The 18,241-nt window shown below is 32.6% G+C and overlaps 5 protein-coding genes across 6 annotated transcripts; 1 reads left to right on the top strand and 4 right to left on the bottom strand.

The window, feature by feature from the left end:
* Positions 1-1,016: 1,016 nt before the first annotated feature.
* LOC130673623 (odorant receptor 85b-like) lies at positions 1,017-3,644 on the bottom strand. Its single transcript, XM_057478715.1, has 7 exons — positions 3,633-3,644; positions 3,117-3,564; positions 2,558-2,861; positions 2,385-2,484; positions 2,202-2,312; positions 1,194-1,349; positions 1,017-1,102 (listed from the first exon to the last, which is right to left on the bottom strand). Exons 1-7 carry the CDS (start codon positions 3,639-3,641, stop codon positions 1,043-1,045), a joined length of 1,188 nt encoding a protein of 395 aa, XP_057334698.1. The 5' UTR covers positions 3,642-3,644; the 3' UTR covers positions 1,017-1,042.
* Positions 3,645-4,293: 649 nt separating this feature from the next.
* LOC130673250 (uncharacterized) lies at positions 4,294-6,393 on the bottom strand. The gene is made up of 7 exons (XM_057478207.1): positions 6,247-6,393; positions 5,731-6,178; positions 5,363-5,666; positions 5,190-5,289; positions 5,007-5,117; positions 4,553-4,708; positions 4,294-4,460 (listed from the first exon to the last, which is right to left on the bottom strand). The coding sequence occupies exons 1-7, from the start codon at positions 6,391-6,393 to the stop codon at positions 4,401-4,403; spliced, it is 1,326 nt and encodes a 441-aa protein (XP_057334190.1). The 3' UTR covers positions 4,294-4,400.
* A 720-nt stretch (positions 6,394-7,113) lies between these two features.
* LOC130673605 (repetitive organellar protein-like) lies at positions 7,114-9,995 on the bottom strand. Of its 2 annotated transcripts, XM_057478685.1 has the most exons (4): positions 9,718-9,995; positions 9,426-9,653; positions 8,245-9,336; positions 7,114-8,159 (listed from the first exon to the last, which is right to left on the bottom strand). In XM_057478685.1, the coding sequence occupies exons 2-4, from the start codon at positions 9,597-9,599 to the stop codon at positions 7,338-7,340; spliced, it is 2,088 nt and encodes a 695-aa protein (XP_057334668.1). In that variant the 5' UTR covers positions 9,600-9,653; positions 9,718-9,995; the 3' UTR covers positions 7,114-7,337. The 2 variants fall into 2 exon arrangements, with proteins under 2 accessions (XP_057334668.1, XP_057334669.1); XM_057478686.1 differs by lacking the exon at positions 9,718-9,995 and having other exon boundaries at positions 9,426-9,657.
* A 538-nt stretch (positions 9,996-10,533) lies between these two features.
* Positions 10,534-14,360, top strand: LOC130673611 (N-acetylgalactosaminyltransferase 7). The gene is made up of 3 exons (XM_057478700.1): positions 10,534-10,750; positions 10,825-10,996; positions 11,106-14,360. The coding sequence occupies exons 2-3, from the start codon at positions 10,880-10,882 to the stop codon at positions 12,693-12,695; spliced, it is 1,707 nt and encodes a 568-aa protein (XP_057334683.1). The 5' UTR covers positions 10,534-10,750; positions 10,825-10,879; the 3' UTR covers positions 12,696-14,360.
* Positions 14,361-14,405: 45 nt separating this feature from the next.
* On the bottom strand, positions 14,406-18,214 carry LOC130673612 (T-complex protein 1 subunit delta). The gene is made up of 5 exons (XM_057478701.1): positions 18,080-18,214; positions 17,805-17,938; positions 17,595-17,647; positions 16,169-16,258; positions 14,406-16,068 (listed from the first exon to the last, which is right to left on the bottom strand). Exons 2-5 carry the CDS (start codon positions 17,914-17,916, stop codon positions 14,713-14,715), a joined length of 1,611 nt encoding a protein of 536 aa, XP_057334684.1. The 5' UTR covers positions 17,917-17,938; positions 18,080-18,214; the 3' UTR covers positions 14,406-14,712.
* Positions 18,215-18,241: the final 27 nt, after the last annotated feature.

The raw sequence follows: 18,241 nt of genomic DNA, 5'->3' as shown, positions 1-18,241 counted from the left end.
AGTGAATATTCACATATTTTCACTAATTCATGTTTAGAGAGTAAAGCGGTCACCAGTCTTAGGGGAGACCGGGGCAAGACGGCCCACCTCAAAAATTAACCAAAATTTTTTTTTTCTTGTTTCCTTTTGATTATCACAAATTAAGATTATTTACTCATTTTTAGCCCGATACGTGAAACTTGGGGCAAAATGAACCACTCAAAAATTCTAAAAGAAAATGTATTTCATAGTATTATAACCTAGTCATGATTAATTTAATAGAAATATCATTTTTTAGTTAATTATATGGATTTGGATTAAAATAGAGCATTTGAAAAAGTTAAAAAAACCAATAATCAATTTTCTACAGAAGTGAAAGAATGACTCGTATTATATCAAAAAAGGTTATTTCGAGTAATATTAAAGTAAATACAGTTGTTAAAGAGAAAAATATAAACATTTATTACGCGGGAAATTTTTTTACAATTAAAAAAAAAAAATTTTTTTTTTTTTCATTTTTTTTCGGAGGGGGTCGTCTTGCCCCAAAAAAAAAATTTTTTTTTTCAGGAGCTTCACCAAAATTTTGGTGAATTGAGTTCAAGTTGGACAAGAGTAAATCGACTTGATGGTTAAAAGCCACAAATAATAATAACCGGCTTAGGTGGACCGTCTTGCCCCGGTCTCCCCTATTCCTAAAAATTCTTATACGGTCATTTTACCCCACTGGTTATTGAATTACCGGCGATCTTTAAAAAAAAAAATCTAACTTTTAAACACATAATTTATAAATATTTAAAGCCGTCCATCTTGCCCCACTTCCTCTACATATCATACATCTAAAAAAACAGGTTATATAATTGTGATTAATGAAAAGTTTTTATTTCATATATACAAAAATAATTCATATTTTCTATTTTTGTATGATATTTTTTCAAATTTAATTATATCGATATTTTATTTTTTTTATACCACTAAAATATATTTTATTGATAATCAATAAATTATTACAATTATTCTGTTTAATTGACAAATATATGGTACGTTAATATATTAATGGATGGAATTATTCAGCAATTAAAAAATTCCTAAGCACTGAAAGATAACTTAATGCAGTTTTAGTGACCTATTAAAATTTTTAAAAAATTAATTTTTGTTTTGTTTTCATAAAAAGGTAATATTTTTAAAAATCAGGGAATTATTTTAAAAATTCTTACGTCGGTCAAAGTAACGATGCTGAATGTTGAAAATTTACCAGCTTGTAAAGCCAACGGCCTTTGCGATCGTACAATACAGTAAATAATATCTTTGACACAATCTTGCGGCATATTATACCATTCACAATTCCAATATGCTTCGCAAACTTTGTTGCTCTTTAGAAAAAAATTTAAATATAAAGTAAAAGATCTAGTACCCGATCAGGGAACTACACTGTAAAAAATCACCGGGGTAAGTCTAAACGGTGTAGGTGTTAAAATTATCGGTGTTAAATTTACCCTAGAAAGCGGTGTGAAAATAACGCCGTCACCGGTGTAAATATTCTAGACCGGTGTTAAAATAACGCCGCCACCGGTGTAAATATTCTAGACCGGTGTTAAAATAACGCCGCCGCCGGTGTAGATATCCTTTACCAGTGTTAAAATATTTTACTTTGTGAATATTTTTACTTACTCGATCACTATACTTGTTAATAAATGATATTCTTTATTAATTTTCATAAAGAACTGACATTTTTTGTGTTTTATAATCTTTAAAGTTAATAATCCAAGCGGACGCAGTTTACTTCGTTTTTACACCGGTTACCCCGCCTTTACACCGATTTTACTCCGCTTTAACACCGGTTACCCCGCCTTTACACCGATTTTACTCCGCTTTTACACCGGTTACCCCGATTCAACACCGGTACTTTTAACACCGGTGTAATTTTATTTTAACACCGGGCGGAGTTAAAATGAGTCCATTTTTAACACCGCTCTTTTTACAGTGTAGCACTCGATCATTTCATGTATTTACATATCTATATTTAGTCAAATTTAGTAAATATAAATATACAAATACATAAGTTATCGGGTACTGGGTCTCTTACCCTAGTCAAAATAACTAAAAAGGACGTAATTTAACAGAAAATGGGACTCCGACACGTGTGTTGGCAGCAGTTGCCTATGGCTCATGATACCAACACTCGTTACCGCAATCGCATTCTCACTGACTAGTACAATAATTACCTCAGCAGTTAAATGCTCACTGATAATACAAAAATTAGCAATCATAAAATAAGTTGCTCCTATATAAACAAAATATTGCAACAAATCCGAATTAGGACCCGTCATATAATTCTAATAAATTTAATAATTTATTAATTACCTTCAATTCAAACAAACATAAAAAAAATCATTTTAATTACTTACTATTAAAATCTGATAGCCAATGACGCATATTAATAAATTACCATTCACTAGATACACCAACAGCCCCGTGCTGTAAACGTCTTTAACTTCATCTCCCATTCTTTAATAATTATTTATAATTAATATTCAATTTAAAAAAAATGTTTTTTTTCAATCCAACATATCATAATTACTTTAGTAATCGACTGTGCTCAGCGATTATTTCTTTAAGTTCTTTCCTACAGTCGTACTGGTTATTTTTTAATGCATCGATCCTCATTGTCAATACAGACAATTTTCCACTGATATAGAATACTAGTAAAACTAAAATACAATCAACCGCTGAATGTCCGATTCCACTGACATAAACCATCGGCATAAATGATAAATAAGTTAATATATAACGTTTTATACTATTAACTTCATAAAATATGTATACATTATAAGGCAAAATAAATTGAGGGAACGTTTTATTGTCATTAACTATCGAGTTATCAGCTACAAATAATAAATATATTTATTATTAAAAATAAAAAAAAATCCTTCGATCAGTCGAACTTCGAAATTTGAGAAAAATTAAAACTTTTTCATATTAATCGAAAAATCTCAGCGACTGAAATCTGTTTTTTTTCATTCGAGAGTATGACAAAAGTTTGAAACTGTCACCAATTTCGCAGTTCGACTAGTCGAATTTCTTTTTTTTTACCCGGGCAATTTAAATAAGTAATTAAACAACAATATAAATTTGCTTACATGACGAGGGTGTCGTTAAAGGTTTCAAGAACCAAGAAATTTCAGTCGACATAATAAAAATAAATAATCCTTTTATCAAAAATTTACCCTTGTTGACAAATTCCATAAATACTTTAATTTCATAAGAACTTTTAAATGCACTTATACGATAATCTTTCATTGCCTGCGTTATCATTTCACCAATTCTATAATTATGCACACGGAGCATCAGAATTCGCGCATACATATGCGTTGACGCCAAGTTTTCCGTGAAATTATCAATCAGTTTATCGATATCATAAACCGAATTATAAAGATCTATTAATTCTAATACCATAAGAACTGAAAAATATAACAAGCATATATTGAACAAATAATAGTTTGGATTCACTGGCCACAACCCGATGCACCGAGACATTTTTTCAGCCCAATAAAATGCCTTAACACCCTCGTCCAATTCTTTTTGATCCTACAAAATATTTTGCTCTAATTTTTATTCAAATCAATAAAAACTATCAACTTGTCACTGGCACTTACATTTCCCATTTCTTCTTCGTTTGATGTTTTTACTATAAATGCTGAAGAAAGCTCGGGACGATGTTCGAAGTAAACTATATTTTCGTATAAATTGATCGCGGCTATAACATCTATTACTTTGATTGCCGGAAAATTAAAGGCAATCATCATTACGTGCAATTTTTATAAAACTTTAAATTTTAAAACCAATTATCCCTTCATATTTTTTTACTGCACTGAGACCAGAGTAGACTCTGATACTTTTGAATTTATATATTTGTCACGTATTACCTGACCATTTATATCCATTACGTATATATTTTACCACTAGTTTTATACTTAAATTTTTTAGTAACAGTTGGTCACTTATTCTTTTTGATATCTTTTATCTACGGTATTCTTTTATTGAACTCACTGATTTAAATATTACTTACTAAATTTATGAGGTCTCAAAATATTAAAATCAAATATATCGACAGAAAGTATTTACTTGTATTTTTTAAAAAAAGTGGATTACATATATAATAAGTTCATTAAAACTAATACCCAGTAACCGTGTAAAAAAAATCCGTTTCCAAAAAATTCAAAAAAAGTTCAAAGTCAAGCCTCTAAATTTGAGACAGATTAGAACTTAAATTTGAAATTTTTAGGATTTTGATCATAAAAAATTTAGTTGATTTACAATTTCATATGAGTGAATATTGAGTCAAATGAGAACGTTTTTGAAACATGACTCAAAAATTATTAATTACCAAAAATTTTAAAAAGCTTACATTCAGGATTATACATTTATTCAGCAATTAAAAAATTTCGTAGCACTGAAAGATAACTCAATGCAGTTTTAGTGACCTATTAAAATTTTTAAGAAATCATTTTTTGTTTTGTTTTTATGATAAAATAATATTTTAATAAATTTAAGGACTTGTTGGAAAAATGCTTACGTCTGTCAAAGTGACGCTGCTGAATATTGAAAATTTACCAGCCTGCAGAGCCAACGGCTTTTGCGATCGTCTAATACAATAAATAATATCTTTGACACAATCTTGCGGCATATTATACCATTCACAATTCCAATATGCTTCGCAAACTTTGTTGCTCTATTTTAAAGAAAAAAATTCAAATATACGGTAAAAAATCTAGTACCCGATCAGGGAACTAGTACTCGATCACTCCATGTATTTATATATCTATATTTAATAAAATTTAGTAAATATAGATATACAAATACATGAGTTATCGGGTACTGAATCTCTTACCCGACTCAAAATAAATAAAAAGGACGTAATTTAACAGAGAATGGGACTCCGACACGTGTGTTGGCAGCAGTCGCCTATGGCTCATGATACCAACACTCGTTACCGCAATCGCATTCTCACTCACTAGTATAATAATTACCTCAGCAGTTAAATGCTCACTTATAATACAAAAAATAGCAATCATAAAATAAGTTGCTCCTATATAAACAAAATATTGCAACAAATCCGAATTAGGACCCGTCATATAATTCTAATAAATTTGATAATTTATTAATTACCTTCAATTCAAACAAACATAAATAAAATCATTTTAATTACTTACTATTAAAATCTGATAGCCAATGACGCATATCAATAAATTACCATTCACTAGATACACCAACAGCCCCGTGCTGTAAACGTCTTTAACTTCATCTCCCATTCTTTAATAATTATTTATAATTAATAGTCTATTTAAAAAAAATGTTTTTTTTCAATCCAACATAACATAATTACTTTAGTAATCGACTGTGCTCAGCGATTATTTCTTTAAGTTCTTTCCTACAGTCGTACTGGTTATTTTTTAATGCATTGATCCTCGTTGTCAATACAGACAATTTTCCACTGATATAGAATACTAGTAAAACTAAAATACAATCAACTGCCGAATGTCCGATCCCAGTGACATAAACCATCGGCATTAATGATAAATAAGTTAATATATAACGTTTTAAACTATTGACTTCATAAAATAGGGAAACATGAAAAGGCAAAATAAATTGCGGTAATGTTTTATTATTATCGATCATTAAATCGTCAGCTATAAATAAATAAATAAATAAATAATTAATAATACTAATAATAATAAATATAAATTTACTTACATGACGAGGGTGTCGTTAAAGGTTTCAAAAACCAAGAAATTTCAGTCGACATAATAAAAATAATTAATCCTTTTATTAAAAATTTACCCTTGTTGATAAATTTCATAAAAACTTTAATTTCATCAGAATTTCTAAAAGTATTCGTATTATATTCTTTCATTGCCTGCGTTATCATCTCACCAATTTTGTAATTATGCACACGAAGCATCAGAATACGCGTATACATATGCGTCGAGGCCAAGTTTTCCGTAAAATCGTCAATCACTTTATCGAAATCATTAACTGAGTTATAAAGATGCAGTAATTGCAGAGACACAAAAATGGTGAGATAAAATATACATATATTAAACCAATAATAATTAGGAGTCGCCGGCCACAACCCAACGCACCGAGACAATCTTTTAGCCCAAAAAAATGCCTTAACACCCTCGTCCAATTCTTTTTGATCCTACAAAACATTTTGCTGTTATTTTTATTCAAATCAATAAAAACTATCAACTTAACACCGGCACTTACGTTTTCCATTTCTTCTTCGTTTGATGTTTTTAATATAAATGCTGAAGAAAGCTCGGGACGATGTTCGAAGTAAACTATATTTTCGTATAAATAGATCGCGGCTATAACATCTATTACTTTGATTGCCGTAAAATTAAAGGTAATCATCATTACGTGCAATTTTCATAAAACTTTTAATTTTAAAACCAATTATCCCTTCATATTTCTTCCGGTACTGACACTAGTCTCACTTGTAAATTTAGTTATTTTTAAATTTTGATTCATTTCACATCCTGGATATAAGTTTATACGTGAGTAAAAATTTTACTAAGACTCAAAATTTGTACTTAGACCAGAAATACTCATTTCAGTGGGCGTATATTCAATTTTTTTTAAATTTCATTTATTTTATTACAAATTTCGAAATTGACATTTAAAAGTTTTTATAGAAAAATCAAAATTCTGGGTAAACTAATAGAGATATGAAAAAAATGTATTCAAACAATTTGATAGCTAATGAAATTCTCTACAAAAAAGGTATCGTGACATTTTAACGTACGTCTAATTGTTTCGACGTGATTACAATTTAAAGTAAGAAAATAATTTTAGTATTATTCTTAAATTAACAGACCCCGTGTTTATTTTCTCTGTAACTGAAAAACTATCAGAGATACGTCAATAAACTACTCAACCTTTTTTGTAGCAAATTAAATTCTCTACAACTTTCATTTAAAACTTTTTTTTCTAAAATCCATAATTTCGTTGCAAATTTCTTTTTTTTATAAATTCACCTTCTCCCTCTTCAATTTTTTTCATTTTGACGTTTAATTAAAAAAAAAACATTTTTATTTGAAAAGTATAAATTTTAAAATAACTACTAATTATTTTTATTATCAAATTATTTTATTAATCATTCACACAATAATAGTATTTAAAATAAATTTAAATACTTGGCAATTTTTCATTCCATCATTATTTAATTATAAATAAAAAAATATTAGCAATAATTAATTTACATATCTATTATATAAAATACATTGAACCTTTTAATCATAAGAATTATTACCTCTAAACTAAATTATATACAACTACATTATTTTAAAAAACAGCCTTCACGTATCTGTTTTGTCCGCGGCCGAATGTCTGGCGACGTATCGAAACCCATCTATAGCCGCGATGTCTTCGTGTCGTAACGTTTCTTCATCGTCGTTGTTCATTAAAATATCTTGTACTTGTTCAATTAAATCTTCTTCCTCAAAAATTTCTTCATCTTCAATATCAGGATCTAACATATCAATTATGATATGTTCTGGTTCGGAATTATTTTCAATAGAAATTTGTCTTTCGTCGTCTTGAGCTTCAAACTCGTTTTCAATGTCATCGTCAACTTCTATTTCTTCAACTTCACGTTCAGCTTCAGCTTCTCTTTGAGCTTCAGCTTCTCTTTGAGCTTCAGCTTCTTTTTGAGCTTCAGCTTCTCTTTGAGCAGCTTCTCTTTGAGCAGCTTCTCTTTGAGCTCCAGCCTCCGCTTGTCTTTCATTCTCTCTTTCAGCTTCAGCTTCAGCCTCAGCCTCAGCTTCATCATCAAGATCCGAAGCTTCTGATTCTTCAGCGACCATCGCAACTCGATTTATCGTCGCGTTCATATGCTCCTGTATCATTTCATCCGTATAATCATTTATCCTCGAAACATCGCGGTGCCGATAGAGCGTTCGGAATGACGGAAGTGGATAGCGCTCTTGTGAGCGTAAGTATTCGTAAGCACGTGGACCAACAATGCAGCGAATCTTGGCACTTTTTTTAAGGGTATCTGCAGACCAAGATGTTGTGTTCATTGACGGTGATTGTGACTGCAGTAATTTTATTTGATCGTCATTTAAAAATGACCGAAGATTTGTTTCAAATGTTTCCATTTTTAATTCCAGTCGTCGATACTAAAAAAAATAAACAAATATTTTAAATATTTTACTACACATAAATTTCACTAGGACTAGTGATAATTTAATTAAAAAAAATTACCTTTCTCGTAATATTATCGCGCTCATTTTCTAAATCTTTAACTTGTTTTTGTAATTCCGTAGCGTTCATTATCAGCTGAGAATAATCAATGTCATTATCATGATCATCATCATCTAGAACATGATCCTCATGCAGCTGATCATCATCATTCATAATATAATTATCATCATAATTATTTTTATAACTATCCAACAATTCCGGGTCGAAATTACCATCATTCGAGTCAGCATCAGCATCATTCGACTCTACACTATCAGCCTGTGAAATATTAAAATGCATGATATCCCTCAGCCTCGTCTTGTCATCAACTTCCTCATCATCATCATCATCATCAATCTCCTTCTTAACAAACACCGGAGTTATTTCATACTTCGGCTGTTTTTTAAATCCCGCGTTAACCAGCTTACGTTTCCTCGTCCCGTTCTCCTCATCGCAGTAATCCGCGTACTCTGGATCAAAATCATCCTCATGTTCTTCCAACGAACCAAAGCCACCAGAATTATCAACTTTAAAAGCCACCGCTTTGTTATCAACATCCAGACAAATTTTCTTGGTTCCCACCCCAAAAGTTGATGACGGCATCGAATTGTCATCGATAGTTTCCATCTCATTGCTCGAGGGCGGCGACAATCCTTCCTCGAAGTGCTCGACCACCTGGTTCTCCACCAAATTGTCCATCTGCGTTTTGCAAGAAGCCGCAATTATTTTAATACCATGTGGAGTTGCAATTTGCATTTTGTTTCTCTGTATCCGTATCAATCTGACAGTTGATTTTATTTTAGCAACCGGCATTTCATCGACGTCGCCGTACTCGTACTCATATCCGTTGTCATCATTGTCGTTATTTAATTCCTCCAGCTCAACTTCATTGTCCTGATTGTCATTGTGGTAAATAATCGAATCATCTGTCACTGTAAGATCATTTATCAATGACAGGGTACTGTTGTGTTTGTACTCTTGGTCGTACCACTGCTCGACTGCGTCACAAACACGTGGAGGATTTTTAGTGAATATCGTTGGTATTGCCGTTGGTTTTAATATCGTGCGTACATTGGGTCCGTATTCAACAAACTGATCCGGTTCAAAGTGTCCCTTAATTTTTTAAAAAAACAATCAATAAATTTATTAATTAATTGCCAATTAATTTAAATAATTAAATATTATTGTAATTGTTTACTTACTTCACAGAGTGATATTGAATTACCAGTTGTCGGAAGCGGTTCTGATAATAAATAATCACATTGTTTCAACCACGCAGCTCTTTTAGCAACTTTTTTAACTGATGGTAATAAAAAAAATCGGTATTTCTGTCGAACTGAATTATTACAATTTTTTAATGAACATGAACGCACCATAATTAGATTTTATTTTTTGACAGGTGAAAAAAAAATGACACGGAATTTTTGGAGCTAAAAAAAAAATTGATTCGGTAAATATGTATGTATATAAATAAATAAGAATAAATAAACTTACCAGTTAATGAAAATATAAATGAATAATTTTAAACATAACCAACAAAACCAACATGGCGATAAAATAAAATAAGTGAGGATTTAAGTGTAAATATTATTGATAATAATTGTTGATATATTAATAATGTATGTAATAATGAATTAAAAAATATAAATAAACGTAAATATATTGAATAAATTGTTTATAAATATAGAATTCGACACAAGTGCCTCTTTATTGTAATAAAATAGAGACCCAGCTTCACTTGTTCACTTTTTTTTATTTTCTTTCTTATGATCTGAAGTCGGCAGACAATCGAAAATTTTCGGAATTTATTTCGATAAATCGATTACAAAAAAAAATAATAAAGTTATGGACATGTAGAAAATTTAAAAAACTACAGGTGCAATTTTTCAAAATTTTGTTCTTTTATAATTTATTTAGAAAAAAAAATTCAAAAATTATTAAACGTCAGCTAACTCGTGAACTGAAGTTAGCAGACGATAAAAAATTTAAAGATTTTTGTTTCAAAACATCAGTTACAAAAAAAATAAAAAAATGCACATGTAGAAAATTTAAAAAACTACAGGTGCAATTTTTTCAAAAATATTTTTTTAAAATTTATCGTTCAAAAAGAATTCAAAAATTATTAGACGTCGGCTAATTTCAGTGTCATTTTTTCCTGCGCTCTGAACTCGGAAACTGAATTTATTTGAATCTGATAGAAAACTAAGACCGACCTGAAGTTGTCTGCTTTACATTTGCACAATAGATATACATATATGTAATATACCTTTACATAAATATATATAGATATAGTAGGTGTTAATTATATATATTTTATATCGCGGAGTCAGATGACCTTAAAAATCAGGATCTAAGACACGTTGACAAAATTTCTCATATTTATTATCATCAGTATATATTTATATATATATTTATATTTATATCGTCAACTGATTGTTTGATAAGAATATTTATGAATAAATTATCTAGTAATTGAGATTTTATTTTATTTACATATTTAATTTAATGTCAAGATGACGGAGTGAAGGTAATTACCGCAGGTTAAATTGATCTCATTTAATTTACAATCATTTAATTAATTAATTAATTTTTTATTGACAGGTCGAGATAAATTTAAATAAATTTTCAAATTAGTTGATCTAATTAATTATTGAAGATGAGGATGATGCATTTGAGAAGAAATGCCCGACTTATTACCTGTGTTCTGGTCGCACTGATGATGCTGTATGCTATTTATTCAGTGATGAATGATGACTTTGGTAAAAGTATTAACGTAAGTAATTTATCTTCTAATTACCAGATTATTGAAACAATTAATTAATTAGAGTGTAGAGAAAAATTTCTAGTCCAGCAGGTTTTTAAAAATTTTAATTTATATTTAGGTACCAGTATTAGTAGAAGGACCCGGTAATTTTGAACCCCAGAACACGAAAATCCTCAGCGGTCCTGGAGAAGGGGGTAAAGCGCACGTGCTACGAGATGATCAGCAGAATGACGTACAGCAAGCGGAGTCCGATTACGGTATGAACATGGTGTGTTCTGATGAGATATCTCTGGATCGTTCTATCCCTGACTTGAGACCCGAAGAATGTAAGCACTGGGATTACCCTAAAAAACTTCCAACAACGAGTGTGATTATTGTCTTCCATAACGAGGGATGGTCAGTGCTGATGCGCACAGTGCACAGCGTTTTAAACCGGACTCCGCCTCAATTCCTCGAGGAAATTCTCCTCGTGGACGATTACTCGGACAAGGAAAACTTGAAAGCCGAGTTGGAGGCTTACATTGATCAGTGGAATGGTAAAGTTCGTTTGCTGCGCAATGAAGAGCGTCAGGGACTGATACGCACGAGATCACGTGGTGCGCGGGAAGCCCGCGGTGAAGTTATCGTGTTCCTAGATGCTCATTGCGAAGTAAACGTCAACTGGCTCCCGCCTCTGTTGGCGCCCATCGCCGCAGACTGGAGCGTGATGACGGTGCCCATAATCGACGGCATTGACCACAAGACATTTGAGTACCGGTCCGTTTACCAGGAAGGTCATTTGTACAGAGGTATCTTTGAATGGGGAATGCTGTACAAAGAAAATGAATTACCTAGACGCGAATCAAAGCGCAGAGACTATGCGAGCATGCCCTACAGATCTCCGACTCACGCAGGCGGACTTTTTGCTATCAATCGTAAATACTTTTTGTCCCTTGGTGGCTACGACGAGGGACTTCTGGTCTGGGGTGGAGAGAATTTTGAATTGTCTTTTAAAATATGGCAATGCGGTGGCAGCATTCTCTGGGTACCTTGCTCTCATGTCGGTCACGTTTACCGCGGGTTCATGCCCTACACATTCGGAAAATTAGCTGATAAAAAGAAGGGGCCTTTGATCACAATAAACTACAAGCGAGTTATTGAAACCTGGTTCGATGAAAAGCACAAAGAATTTTTCTACACCCGCGAACCACTCGCCAGACTTCTAGACCATGGAGACATCACGGAACAGTTAAAATTTAAAGAGAGAAAGAAGTGCAAGAACTTCCAGTGGTACATGGACAACATCGCCTATGATGTTCTAGATAAATTCCCCGAACTGCCGCCTAATATTCACTGGGGTGAGCTGAGAAGTGTCGCGACTTCCGCTTGTCTGGACACTATGGGCCACAGCCCGCCGAGTCTCATGGCGACTTCCCACTGCCACGGGTTCGGAAATAACCAACTGGTCAGACTTAATGCTCAAGGACAAATGGGCATCGGCGAGCGGTGCGTCGAAGCTGATAACCAGGGAATCAAGTTGTCATTCTGCAGACTGGGGACCGTCGACGGCCCCTGGCAGTATGACGAGAAGACCAAGACTCTATTGCACAAAGTTCACAAAAAATGTATCGCTTTGCATCCCCAGACTAATCATCTTTCTCTGATGCCTTGCGAAGCTGACAATAATTATAACCAATGGACATTCCATCAAATTCACCCGCGCTGGTGATTTATTTAAAACAATTTTTATTGTTATCCAGCCGTACAATCAGTACTTAAGACGTTATTTTGTTACACTAGTCCATATGATGTTTATATTTTTAATTTAAAATTAATATTATGTCGGTTGTGTTATATATAACGCTTTTAAAATATGATAATAATCCACTGTAAAAAATTGTTAGTGAATTCAGAGCGAATATGGATTTTATTGGAATCTAAATTCACTCCGGCACTCAAAGTTCCGGAGTGAATAAAAAATTTCCCGCTTTGAATTCACTCAGGATTTAATCCGTATATTTTTACAGTTTAATAATAATAATAATTCACTGTAAAAAATTGCTAGTGAATTCAAAGCGGATATGGATTTTATTTAAACCCTAATTTACTCCGGCACTCAAAGTTCCGGAGTAAAAAAAATTACTCCGCATACGGAATTTTTTTTTCAGCAGAGTAATTTCGGAGTGGTGTAGATTTTATTTTAATTCGCATCCACTCCGACCTGGAGTTTCAATTTCACTCCAAGGGGAGTAAAATAAAAAAATTTTCTCTTTGAATTCACTCCGGATTTAATCCGCATATTTTTTACAGTCTAATAATATTAATAATAATAATAATAATAATAATCCACTGTAAAAAACTGCTAGTGAATTCAAAGCGAATATGGATTTTATTTAAACCCGAATTCACTCCGGCACTCAAAGTTCCGGAGTAAAAAAAATTTCTCCGCATACGGAATTTTTTTTTCAGCGGAGTGATTTCGGAGTGGTGTAGATTTTATTTCAATCCGCATCCACTCCGACCTGGAGTTTAATTTCACTCCAAGCGGATTAAATAAAAAAAAGAATTTTCTCTTTGAATTTACTCCGGATTTAATCCGCATATTTTTTTCAGTCTAAGAATATTAATAATAATAATCCACTGTAAAAAATTGGTAGTGAATTCAAAGCGGATATGGATTTTATTTAAACCCGAGTTCACTCCGGCACTCAAAGTTCCGGAGTAAAAACAAAATTACTCCGCATACGGAATTTTTTTTTCAGCGGAGTAATTTCGGAGTGATGTAGATTTAGCTTTAATCTACATCCACTCCGACCTGGAGTTTAATTTCACTCCAAGAGGATTAAATAAAAAAATTTTCTCTTTGAATTCACTCCGGATTTAATCCGCATATTTTTTACAGTCTAAGAATATTAATAATAATAATGAGATTAATGGACTAGTGTCGCAAAATATATCTCATGTAAGAATAAAAAACGCACATTAATTATAAATTTTTTTAAATTCCATACTAAAGACTGTCTATCAATAAACTCAAATTACTCCTTCCCTTCGCATTTTTAAAATAATTTTGTATACGAAGTTAAGGCGTTTTTACCCTCCCCACACTTTTAAAAAAAAATCTTATGACCCAAACTGTCATAAAAGTTTTAATAAAAAATTTGACATTACTTTTAATTAATTAATTAATTAAATTTTACGACGATTAACAGTTCGAGGTCATCAGATTTATTTTAAAAACTTGGAAGGGGAGCGTTTGAGAATGTCCTTAAAAAGTGAACTCATACAATAATATTATAAATGTAATGTAAGATAATTTAAAAAATTAAAGCTGTTGTAAAATTATTTTTAATAAATTTATTGGAACGATTGTTAAATGTACTGACTGATATTTTACTAAAAGTATAAACTCAAGCATAATAAAGTTATAATTACTTTCTTTAATAAAACAAATACTTTTATTTAATCTTATACAATTTTTATTTTTATTGTAGAAAATTATGTGCTGGTAAGCGTGTGATTAAAATGCGAGCTTATGGTAATTAAATGAATTTTACTTCAATTACGATTTAAAATTACCCAGTAAAAATTTTTAATGCCATAGAAATTAATTCCCCGTGGAGAGGGAACTCATTATTTTATTCAAAATTAAAAAATTAGTGAATTTAATTATAGCTTTTAATTAATAGCTAATGGAATATTACTGGCTAATTTTAAAACTCAAAATAAAAACAAAAAAAAATAAATTACTGCATGGTGTTGATAATATCGTCAATCTTAAGTATACTGCGCACAGTTTCCGATGCGAGAGTAATGCAACTGGTGGAAACTAGAAGCGGCTGGACGACATTTTCCTCCAAAATATTTGTGATCGTTCCCTTGCGAACGTTGATACCAGCAGTGATCTCACCCAGAGCATGGCGATTACGCAGCTCAGTGACGGTAGCGATCGGATTGAGCCCAGCGTTCTCAGCGAGAGTAGACGGAATAATTTCTAGAGCGTCAGCGAAAGCTTTGATGCAGTAGGCGTCGACTCCCCCAAGTGTTTGGGCGTAAGCTGATAATTTCAAAGCCAGTTCGATCTCGGGCGCGCCGCCTCCGGCGATCAGAGCTTTTTCTTTTACCAAACAGCGGATGACACAAAGCGCGTCGTGGAGTGACCTCGCGGCTTCTTCAAGCACGAGTTTGTTGCTACCGCGGACTACAACAGTGACAGTGCGTCCGGGGTTTTGGATCCCGGTGATCTTGACGAACTTGGAGCTGCCAGTTTGAACTTCCTCGCAGAGTTCCGCGTTGACGAGATTCTCGGCAGTGAAGTGGTCCAAGGAAGCGATCGGACGGCATCCCAGAGTCTTGCAAACGAATGAAATGTCCTCGCGCTCGACGTCTTTGATTACCATCACCTTTATTTTGTCCAGGAAGTGAATGGCCAAGTCGCTGATGGCGTCACGTAAAATTGATTTCTGAACTAAGAGGACATTGCAACCTGCTTTCTTAATCTGCTTAACAATGTTGAGTATGTAGGTACGTTCCTCCTTCAAGATCCGGTCCATCGCCGAGTAATCGGAGACAATGACGCTGTGGTCCATGTCAGTTTTAGGGGGAGAAATGCAGAATTGGATCAACCCGATCTTGGCTTTCTCGATGCGCTTGGGTCCATTGACGTTGCATGACTTTTGTGTGAACACCAATCCCTCAATCAGTTCAGTGTCTTCGACGGTACCGCCCAACTGCTTGATGACATGGATGTCCTTCAAGTCAGTGGCCTGCTCCTTTCCAGGCTCTGTTATTTTCAGGACCGCGTTCACTGCCAACGGAGCCAACAAACTCGACTGCTGAGACACGACTTTCGAGTTCAATGAAGTTGCTGCTGCTTTGATCAACGATTCCTTGTCTGCTAGATCAACTGGAATAGACATAGTGTTGGTGAGAATCTCAACACCTTTGCTGGAGGCTCTCTGGAACGACTCGCTTATTGCTGTCGGATGAAGTCCTTTGTTCAACAGACGGTCTACTGATTCTAAGAGTGCTCCGGCAATTACTACGACACTGGTTGTACCGTCTCCAGCTTCTGAGTCTTGTGCTCTTGATAATTCTACCAGCTGTAAATTTATTTTAATTATTTTATCAACAACTACAACTTAGTCTTAAGATTATTTTTTAATTTACGACTTTGAGGAAGGAAAAATAATTAATTTTTACCATTTTTGCTGCTGGATGAATCACATTCATTTCTTTTAAAATAGTCGCACCGTCATTGGTGATGGTCACTTCGCCATTAGCAGCTTGGATCTATTTTAAAATAAAAAATTTTTCGTCATCTCTAAATATTAATTTCTTGATACTTAAATTAGCAGACACCAGAATTTATTTTCTTACAATTTAGTAAACTGAATCTACTCAAGGGAAGTAGCTACAACTCTACTTACTCACAACTTTACTCGACCTCAACTCTACTTACAGTTTTTTGTACTCACCCTGATAGCCACCCCAACCGTAAATTAACTACAAGCTACTGCCGTATTCTGAAGCCAATTTAAAGGAAAATGTTGGAGAGCAAGCAGTTACCTTTGACAGTAAATTGTCTGTAAACTTGAATTCAATTTGACTACAAGTGTCACTGTCAGACAATGACGTTAAGTTGATTTAAAGTTTCACTTCAACCCTGATAGCCACCTGAACCGCAAGTTAACTTCTAGCTACTACCGCATTCTGAAGCCAACTTAAAGGAAAGTATCCAGCCAAGCTTGCCAGAAACTTGTCGTTAAGTTAACCGAAAATGTTTCACTGCAGAACTTGCTAAGGTCCGGCAAGCAGGACAGGTTCAACTCTACTCAGTTATATCTTTACTCAGCTTCATCTAGACTCAGCTACAATTCTACTCACATATTTTAGCCTATCGATAAAATAGCAATTCTTTTTGAGTAGAGTTTTAGCTAAGTCTAGTTGAAGATGAGTAAAAATATAACTGAGTACAGTTAAACCTGAGTAAAAAAACTAAGTAGAGTTGAGGCTGCGTAAAGTTGTGAGTGAGTAAAGTTATAGCTACTTCCTTTGAGTAAAGATGTTGTGAGCAGAGTTGTAACACTGCCACAAATTAATCTCCAAAATTTTGACTAATTTTTTTAGTGGATATTTAAAAAAAAAGCGACTTTGGTAATTGTTGACAATCACGGCTCCACATATTTTTGGAAATCGAAAAATGCATATTTTTAAACTATTTTACTTTTCGGCGCATTTGAAGATATGAATTCATTAATTCGTGAAAATTTGATTATCTATTAGCAAATTCAATTTATAACGTGAGAAAATACATATTTTTGATGTTTTTGTTGAAAATTTTGTAAAAAAAATTTTTTCAGTTATCATATATTTTTTTTTGTAAAATTCATTTAAAAACAAACAATTTGAAAAAAAAAAACTTTTCTCGCATAATTTTTCGACTTTTTATGGCCGAAAATAGGTGGAGCCGTGATTGTAAACAATTACCGCGACTTTAATAAAAAAAATTTGAATTTTCAGATGTCTGCTACTTTTAGCATCACAACTTTTTGAAGGATAATTTTATTGACAGGGCAAAATTATCCAAGTCTGCAATTAAAATAATACACAATTTTATTTATTTTACCATTTTATCCATACCACGGGGACCCAAACTTGTTCGAATGCAATCGCTGAGAGCTAAAAAAAAATAAATTCAATTGAATATCAATAAAAAATGGAGTTGAGCAAGAAACCGGTAGAGTAACCATATAAGGTAATATTTAAATCGCCATGGATTTATATTTTAAATAAAAATAAATAAAAGTATGAAAATGTATAGCAAAATAATAAATACCTTTAGCAGCTAGAATGTTACTAATACGTATATCAGCAGGTTTGCTTTTATCTTGGAAAGCTTTTTTACGGCTAACTACACCTTTGGCATCATTACCCATTGTCATCTTCATCTTGGATACGATTATATTTTTTCTTTAATAAAATAAAATGTCGTTAGTTAAATATTATCACCTTAGTCTGTAATTGATAGTAATTATTTATTGATTTTCTTTTTATTTTTGTATTTCGATATTTATATGAATGTTTAAAAAATTATTAATAAATAAAACTCACCAACACGAGGCTAGAAACAGTAAATCAGACCTGGGGCAAAAACTTTATAGATGGTCTTTATGACGATCATGTGATTAAATTCGTAGTTTACATTTATTTCAAATGGTAACTGGTTTTTTTTTAAAGTAATTTCTATCTTACCGGTATTTAAAAATGGAGAAT

Source organism: Microplitis mediator, chromosome 8 (assembly GCF_029852145.1).
Source record: "Microplitis mediator isolate UGA2020A chromosome 8, iyMicMedi2.1, whole genome shotgun sequence".
Classification (NCBI taxonomy): Eukaryota; Metazoa; Arthropoda; class Insecta; order Hymenoptera; family Braconidae; genus Microplitis; species Microplitis mediator.
The sequence above is the reverse complement of the archived record's forward strand: the minus strand, read 5'-3'. Positions and strand labels throughout refer to the sequence as shown.